Here is an 8752-nt window from a genome sequence, read left to right on the forward strand (position 1 = left end):
GGCTGTTGAAGCTGATGGCGAGCGACACAGTGCCCTCTTTCCCCCGTGCCCAGTGAGTTGGCTACCAGACTGAAAGGTGGCTACTCAACAGCCAGGGTCAGTTTAGCTATTCAGCTGATAATGGGGAAGGTGAGACCCTGGGGGGACAGGAAACTGGTCCTAGAGCAGTTGTTCTAGCCAGAAACTAAGTGGAACACGAGCCTCAACCAGAACAGGCTGTTGTCTGGTGTGAGGTGCATCCCATATGGCACCCTATTCCCTATGCAGTGCACTACTTTCGGCCCCGGGTCAAAAGTAGTGCACTGCATAGGGAATGCGGCGCCATTTGGGAAGCAGACCTGGTCTGGGACTGTGTTTCTCAGCGCTTACAGACACTTGACTTTATGATGTCATCGCATCAGACAGCTGGACCCGAGTGTGTCATGGGTATTTTCAATGACGCGTGTTTGGATTGGAATGGAGAGATGTGTCATCCGGTACTTTTTGTGGGATGTGAGTTGCATGTCTCTCTGGCACATCATCAGGGTGCTCAGAGTGTGTGTATGAGGGCATTCTATATATGTGTGTGCGCGCATGGTGGGTTTTCCCATAGTGACAGCACCCCAGGGACAATAGGCCCAACGGTCGGGCCACATCGTCCCGTGTGGTTACCATAGCAACATTAAGTCTGAAGGTCAGGTGACCGGTGACAGTGAGTGTGTGTGTGTGTTATCAGTGCTGACTGAGAGCCAACGAACACAGCGCAGGCCCACGGTAAAACCTTTGGACAGCTCAGTGGTGTGTGTGTGTGTTTGATAGGTGTTGACATAATGCTGCTGAAACAGCCCTCAATAGACCCAGGGTACACAATCCTGTTGTGTTATCTCTGCTCTCTGCTCTCTGTACCTGAGGAGGAGAGTAGGTCGTTTTGCATAAAGGCAGCACTAGCTAAGGAACACCCACTGTCCCAGGCTGACTTGATCCTCTCAACAACTCTCTGACAAATGTCCTCCACTGAAAAAGGAAATGTTTCTTACGTGACGTGGGGTTTTCCTGTTTTTCAGGAACACACTCCTTCCTCGGTCAAGGGAGCTTAGAGAGAGAGAGAGAGCATGAGCACAACCAGGAAGAGATCCTTCAAAGAACAACCTGAAAGAGATCCTTCCTTCCCTCCCTTCCTTCCACTGTTCTGTTCTATGCCGTGTGAATAAAGTGCATATGGAGGAAGGGTGGTTCTGAGTGAGGACTATTCCAGAAGTTATTATATCTGTGCAGTCGTAGACTACTGCTGAAAGCAAGTGTGCTAATTGAGGGAAGAGGGGACTCCCTTAGTCGTAGTAAGATCGTACTCTTTCTGTCCCTCTCTTTCTTCATTTGTTTTGCGGACTTTCTCTCTCTGCCTGCCGACTGCATGTGGAGAGGTGATGTCATCCTTTTGCCCTGGTTGCCATTAATAGCTGGAAACAGGCAGGCCCTCCTCTCAATCCTCTCCTCTCTCCTCCTCTCTACTCTTAAAGAGACGGGCGCCAGATATAGCCCGACGTCTGCCTGCCTATCAGTGGGTCAGAATACACTCTGCTCTCACTGACTCCACTACGACCCATATTCAGCACAGCAGCACTTTGGTGTGTGTGTGTGTGTGTGTGTGTGTGTGTGTGTGTGTGTGTGTGTGTGTGTGTGTGTGTGTGTGTGTGTGTGTGTGTGTGTGTGTGTGTGTGTGTGTGTGTGTGTGTGTGTGTGGCAGTAGGCCAGATTGGGGCAGGCAGGACAGAACCTAGATTAGGTTCTAATCCTTCGGCTGGGGCTCAGGGTTTCCTTGAAGCCCTCCTCCTTCTCTTCGCTCCCTCCCACCTTTCCTTGCTCGGCGAGGTCATTCACTCTCCTCCCCCCCCTTAGCCCCGCCCAGAAGTTATACAACCGTGGTAATGCAGAGTAATGATGAGTGAGTGTGTGTTTGTTCGTGTGTGTGTGTGAGTCAGACCTGGAAAGCGAGAGTGAGCAAGATTGTGTAAGATTGTCTTTGTGTGGTTTTGCATGTGTATGCAGGCTTCTGTACAAACGACTGTGTGTGTGTGTGTGTGTGTGTGTGTGTGTGTGTGTGTGTGTGTGTGTGTGTGTGTGTGTGTGTGTGTGTGTGTGTGTGTGTGTGTGTGTGTGTGTGTGTGTGTGTGTGTGTGTGTGTGTGTGTGTACTGTGCGGTTGTGTGCGCGCTGGGCGCGCATGTGTGTGCGTTTGTATGCTGTGTGCGTGTAAGTGTGCGTCTGTGTGCGCGTGTACTGCGCGGTCGTCAGGGGGATGTTACTGGGCCTCTGTGCTGGCCCTGCACCTGTGGCCTCTCTCATTCCCCAGCCCTGACGCAATTCTCTGCTACAGGACATGAGCTCATGCAGGAAACAGAGCCGCACACACACACACACAGTATCTAACACACACTAACGCACACACAGGCCAAAAGTGGATCCGCCTGCTCTTAAAGGGCCAGCTACACACATTCCTCAGCGCCCAATAGCCAAACTAACCTCCAGTCAAAGATGCGGCAGAGAAAGTTTTCCTACTGATCTGGGAGCAGAGGCACTATCTCACGTTCTAGCTCCAACTGTTATCTACAATATGTCCACAGTTTCAAATGGTTAGGCGATGTTGTTGGAACACACGTTTGTAACATAAGGGGATTCAGTGCACCAAGAGATACCGTGTACTGAGTCGTGAGTTCTGTATGTGCGGCTGAACCAAATGCAGGGGCTCCCAAACGTTTTGCCAATTTGGGGAAAGTTGTATTGTAGAGTATAACTGATGTTTTTGTCCTCTGTCTCTCTCTCTCTCTTCTCCTGTAGGGGGCTTTGCTGCATTCTCCTCCTGTTTCCCCGGGCTGTGTGAGGGCAAGCCAGCTTTGCCTATGAGCATATCACAGCCCTGCCTACCTGTAGCTAATGTAGGCCCCACACGCATCCTACCACACCTCTACCTGGGATCGCAGAAAGACGTCCTCAACAAGGTGAGCCCATAGCAGAGAAGGGACATTTATTTATTCATCAAGGCCACAGTTGTTATTATGTCTGTAGTGCTATTTATATTCATATTGTTTTACGTGACCATTTCCATTATTTTATTTCACTAGTCCTGCATGTACCCTGCAATCACACCCGCAACCCCATACATGTGACTATTGAACACTCTGAATCGGAGTAGAGGGACTGTGAGCAGAAACTAAGTGTTACCTTTGCTGTCAATTCTTCGGTCTGTTATTGCCTTTCCTAACAGTCTGTGTCTCTCGTTGTGTCTGTCTGTAGGACCTGATGGTTCAGAATGGCATCACGTACGTGCTGAATGCCAGTAACACCTGTCCCAAGCCTGACTTCATCGGCGAGAGCCACTTCATGCGGATCCCCGTCAACGACAACTACTGCGAGAAGCTACTGCCCTGGCTGGAGAAAACCAATGAATTCATCGGTAAGTCAAGATTCTCTGGGTGTCTTTTGTACGTGCGGGAGAATATGCAGCGGTAATATGCACTAGTAGCCCGAACGGTAGTGTATGTCACACGACATAGTGAAACAGCCCTCATATTCAAAATATCACATAATCACAATGTACAGCACCATACACTTCTCCTTGCTTTCACAAGTGGTACTTGAACACATACAATAAACTGCATCAATAGAGACACTCACAAAGCCATGTTAATCGCCATGGCGACGACCCCCCCAGTGCTGAACAGGAAGTGGCGGATCGATTTCAATGGGCTTTCCATTCTCTCGGGACTCTCTGTTCTGACTAACTGTTCCTGGGTGTTGTGTACAGCTGTGTGTGTTCACACGTGTTTGTTCCCCCCTCCCAACAGACAAAGCCAAGGTGTCAAACTGCAGAGTCATTGTGCACTGCCTGGCTGGAATCTCACGCTCGGCAACCATCGCCATCGCATACATCATGAAGACAATGGGCTTGTCATCGGATGACGCCTACAGGTACACTCTCTCTCCCCCCCGACACTCCCCTTCGCTCCAGCTGAGCTTAAGTTGCAGCGTCTTTGAAAAAGGCGCCTCAGTGTTTGAGGAAACGCTAGACAGTCAACTCTACTCCCCAGTCGTGAGAAATGAAATTGTTATGGTTGCCAGAGGAACTGTACAACAGTGTACAATAGGAACTAGCGGTGTTGTCCGGAGAAGATAGACCTAGGATCATCTTTTCAGTTAGTTCACACCAGTTCATCAGGGGGTAACCTGCTACTTAAAGGGATACTTCAGGATTTTGGCGATGAGCCCCTTGATCTACTTCCCCAGACTCAAATTAACTAATGGATCCCATTGTTATATCTCTGTGTGCAGTTTGAAGGAAGTTGTGAACTAGCGCTAGCGCAATTAGTAACTAGCGTCAGCGCAATAACTGGAAGTCGATGGGTATCTGCCAGACCCATAGACTTCCAGTCATTGCGCTAACGCTAGTTAGCATTGGCTCACGAAACTACCTCTAACTTCCTTCATACTGGACACGGAGACATAAAAATGGTATCCACGGGTTCATCTGACTCTGGGGAAGGAGATAGTATCCCTGCATGCAACCCAACATGCAACCCAACAATCAATATTATGTTCACACAGGAAGTAGCTTAGAGGAACTTTATAAAATATTTGTATTGCTTTATTTTGAAACTGGATCCCCAACTCTAACTGGAACTAACATTTCGCTTACTTTTTTCCCCCCTAACCAGGTTTGTGAAGGACCGGCGGCCTTCGATATCGCCCAACTTCAACTTCCTGGGCCAGCTGCTGGAGTTCGAGAAGGGGCTGCGGCTCCTTCAAGCGCTGTCGGATGACAAGACCTCTGAGGGCAAAGGTCAATCCCAGGGTTCAGAGGTCAACGGGGTCAGCTCAGGTTCAGAGGTCAACGGTCATCATGACTTTTCATTAGCAGAGCCCCCGACCCCTTCAGAACCCAAGCTCCCCTCGCCAACCTCCCTCCAGCAGGGCTTCAACGGCCTCCACCTGTCGGCCGAGCGCATCCTGGACACCAACCGGCTGAAGCGCTCTTTCTCCCTGGACATCAAGTCTGTGTACTCCCCTAGCAGCCCCCACTGCCCGCGCCTGGCAACGCCCACACACTCCGAGGATGTGCCCAAGCTGTGTAAACTGGACAGCCCCCCTGTCAACGGCATCTGTCCCCAGTTCTCTCCCGCCCCGGACAGCCCTGGCTCAGCCGAGTCGCCCTTCCCCTCCCCGGGGTGCGGCGGCAGCATCGGAGGTCTCGGCGTCGGGGGTCCCAGTGAAGGGGGCGTTCGCTCTGGAGGTCCCTCATTGTCCAGGCCCAGGAGGAAAGCCAAGCACAGCTCTGGATCTGGTGGAGCTGGATCCACAAGCACCTCCCCGGTCCACTCCTACCTCCCACACCCCCAGTCCCTCAGCCTGGCTCTGGGACGCTCCCTGCCCGTCCACAAGAGCCCCAGCCTGGACGACAGCCTGAAGGGCTCCATGCTTCTCTCCCTGCCCACCATGGGATCTGGGACCATGTGGACCAAACACAGAGACACGGTCCAGGCAACCACCCCAGTCACCCCTACCACCGACACCCCCTGGTACTTTGGGGCAGAAGAGGTAGGGGAAGGAGGGATGGAACTCGGAGGAGGCGGTGGAGGAGGGGTGGAAGTGCGATTCGGAAGCAGCTCAGCGTACGTGGCGTTCGGGTGTAGCGAAGGGGTGCGGCTACGGGAGAAAGTGCCGCGGGACAAAACGGCGTCGTCGTCAGCATCATCATCACAGCGGGACTCCTCGACGACCGTTGCTAACGGGACGGGCTCCAACAGCAACGAGAAGCAGTTCAAGCGGCGCAGCTGTCAGATGGAGTTTGAGGAGGGCATCTCCGAGACACGTTCCCGGGAGGAGCTGGGGAAGATTGGGAAGCAGTCTAGCTTCTCCGGGAGCATGGAGATCATCGAGGTATCTTGACAAACCGGACTCCGGACCACAACCTGCTCGCCCAGGGAGGGGGGGAGGGGGGCAAATGGACCTGAGGTGGGAGGACAGAGGGGGGAGATTTATAATCCCTACGCAGACCGTGTTAAAGACTCAAACTCTGAGAAGACAAACAAATGGACAGAGAGTTTCTGTGACTAGACATGAGGTTCAACTGTCAATTTACTACTACTGTACATCTACAGTACTACCAAACAACGCTCTGAAGAGAGAAACTCTGGGGAAGATGGAGGCTGTGGGGCCTGACACTGAACTATGGACTATTTCTTCTGTATGGTGTCAGCTAGATGAAAAGGGACCCTGGGGCAAATCACAAAGGGCTCCCTATCCCCCATATAGTGCACTACTTTTGAACAAATGTCACCAAAAGTATAGCACTAGTTAGGTTATAGGGTGTCATTTGAGGCGTATAGCCAAGCGGTTTCCTCCTAAAGCTTGACTTCAGCCCCAGTGAACCCCAGCATGGCTCAGTCTGCCCCACCATTCATTAAAAAGACTTAGAAAGCGCTATGTACCCCAGAGACACACCACATCACACTGCAGTGAGATACTATTCAGAGTCTACTGAGAGACTATACCGGTGATACTGCATCAAAACAATGAAGGATCCTCCATGTTGGCGTGTCAGCCCATCATGGTTCATGAGGACTCATAGTGACCGATAAAGACTGACAGTGTATTTTCCCACAATCCTCGTCTGCTCCCTTGTTTCCAGTGTTAAACGGTGTGACGTGACGGAGGTTTGGGGCGGTGGGGAGGGGTTAGGTCTAAGTTACGACCTCCCTGTAGTGGCGTTCTGTACACGCATGGCTCACTCCACACACCCCACCCTCCATGTATACTCCCCACCCATGCCCCCCTTCTTCCAGCCTCTACTGAGCATGCTCCAGAGTGGCTGGCGACAGACAGACAAATACTATATGAATATATATAGCAATTTTAATGGACTTTTAATCAACATTTTTTCTCATAGTTTTAATTTATTTTATCTGTTCATTCTGGTAATGAGAAATAATAATGTTTTGTGGACTTTTTCCCTCTGTTAATCTCAGTTTTTGTTGAATGGTATTTATGAAACACATACACATACAACAACACACACAAAACTACAAGCAAGCAATATGTGATGTTCATTATTTGGAGGGAGAGTGATGTATTTTGGGTTTCATCTGACGTTAAAATGCACTTTTCTGTCACTCTCTTCAAAAACAAGTATCCCATCCACTTCCTAAGTGTACCAACACGCTCTAACCCCTGGTGATATTACCAGATGTGTGGTATGCTGAAGAACAGTCATCTGAGGGGTTCCTAGCTACTTCCCTATGAGCACAAAACGTTTGAAAGACATTGAAAAGACGTACAAAATATGTATTTTGGGTTGAAAAGACATTGAGAAGACGCTGAAAGTACATATTTTCCACGCCTTGTGCTCACTGTGTTGACTCTTCAGTTGTGTGTATTTATGATGTTATTTATTGTGATTGTGGGCTCCTGCAGTTATTAGGATATCTACTGGGAGACTGTTAGTGTGAGGAGACTGAAGAACTTTACTCAACCCAGTACTCTTCTAAAGAGCAGAATTATTGCAGGAAGGACTGTTGATTTCTCGAGGGCTAATGACAACAACTACTGGTATATGCAAGTAGATCCAGACATTTGACAATATTAGAGACATCCACCTAAGAGCGCTAGACTCATTCTGTTGGCTAGTTTCCACACAGACACACACACACAGAGAATTACACAGTGTTGGGATATGAGAGGAGCCCAAAGCTGAAACAAACCCCCTCCACACACACATAGTCACACACAAGGATACAACCGCCACCTTTCGTTTGTTCTCAGGGGATCTTTCAGTGAGCCAAGCCCGGAGCAGGATACAAAACTGCTTGCACATCAGCACAATGCATGTCCCCCTCACTCCCTCGCTCTCTCTATCGCGCTCACTCTTATTTTCCAAAGGTATGATAAAAAGAAAATGGAAGGGATGAAACTAGAATGGATTTGTTGTGATTCAGAGGTGAGTGAATGCTATTGCTCTCCTGGTGCGAGATTCGTCTATTTATTTATGATATACGCATATGTGTTTTCTTTCTCTTCGGTTATCTTTTCTCTATGGCGAACTTTGACCTTTGACCTATACCTTTGTGCTGCTGTAAGGTCAGACCTGGATTTCCAGTGTTCAGTTCTCTTCCTAGCCTTTCCTTCTACTCTCTATATTTTTTAAAAGATGTTATAATTATTTAAAAACATGTTAAAGAGAAGATGCAGGCTGTCCCGATTGCTATAATTGTTGGTATTGATGTATTATTATTATTATTATTATATAATTATCATTATGTTGTGTAAATAGCAACGTATCTAAGAACATTGGTGAGTTTAGGTAAGTTTTGAAAAGAAAATCCTGATACCTTAGGCTGCTTGACGCAAAATACCTCAGGTTCCACTGAAAGGCTTTTCCTTCCCCTTTACCTGTTTTGTGAAAATGAGACAAAAATGCAAACATTACAAAAATATGAACTGTTCTCTGTCTCTTTTTTGGTTTTACGTGAGTCCTTCTTGGGGTTGGTGGTACACAGCTGTAGGACAAAACAAAGCCATGACCAGACTGTCTTTATCCCTAAGGGAAATGTGTCTTCAACATCGTAGCTGCACTATCACAACAATACATGACATACGCATACAGTACCAGTCAAAGGTTTGGACACCTACTCATTCAAGGGTTTTTCTTTATTTGTACTATGTTCTACATTGTAGAATAATAGTGAAGACATCAAAACTATGAAATAACGCATATGGAATCATGT

The 8752-nt window shown here is 48.7% G+C and overlaps 1 protein-coding gene across 4 annotated transcripts in view; it reads left to right on the forward strand.

Annotated features, from left to right (window-relative positions):
* dusp8a (dual specificity phosphatase 8a) overlaps nucleotides 1–8470 on the forward strand; it is a 69999-nt gene extending 61529 nt beyond the window's left edge. For all 4 annotated transcript variants that reach the window (XM_071326504.1, XM_071326503.1, XM_071326505.1 and 1 more), the window contains 4 exons: nucleotides 2814–2974; nucleotides 3270–3429; nucleotides 3821–3944; nucleotides 4688–8470. In XM_071326504.1, coding sequence (XP_071182605.1) covers nucleotides 2814–2974; nucleotides 3270–3429; nucleotides 3821–3944; nucleotides 4688–5918 — 1676 coding nt within the window. In that variant the 3' untranslated portion in view covers nucleotides 5919–8470. The remainder of the gene's footprint in view (nucleotides 1–2813; nucleotides 2975–3269; nucleotides 3430–3820; nucleotides 3945–4687) is intronic.
* The last annotated feature ends 282 nt before the right edge of the window (nucleotides 8471–8752 follow it).

Source organism: Salvelinus alpinus, chromosome 9, assembly GCF_045679555.1.
Source record: "Salvelinus alpinus chromosome 9, SLU_Salpinus.1, whole genome shotgun sequence".
NCBI classification, from domain to species: Eukaryota; Metazoa; Chordata; class Actinopteri; order Salmoniformes; family Salmonidae; genus Salvelinus; species Salvelinus alpinus.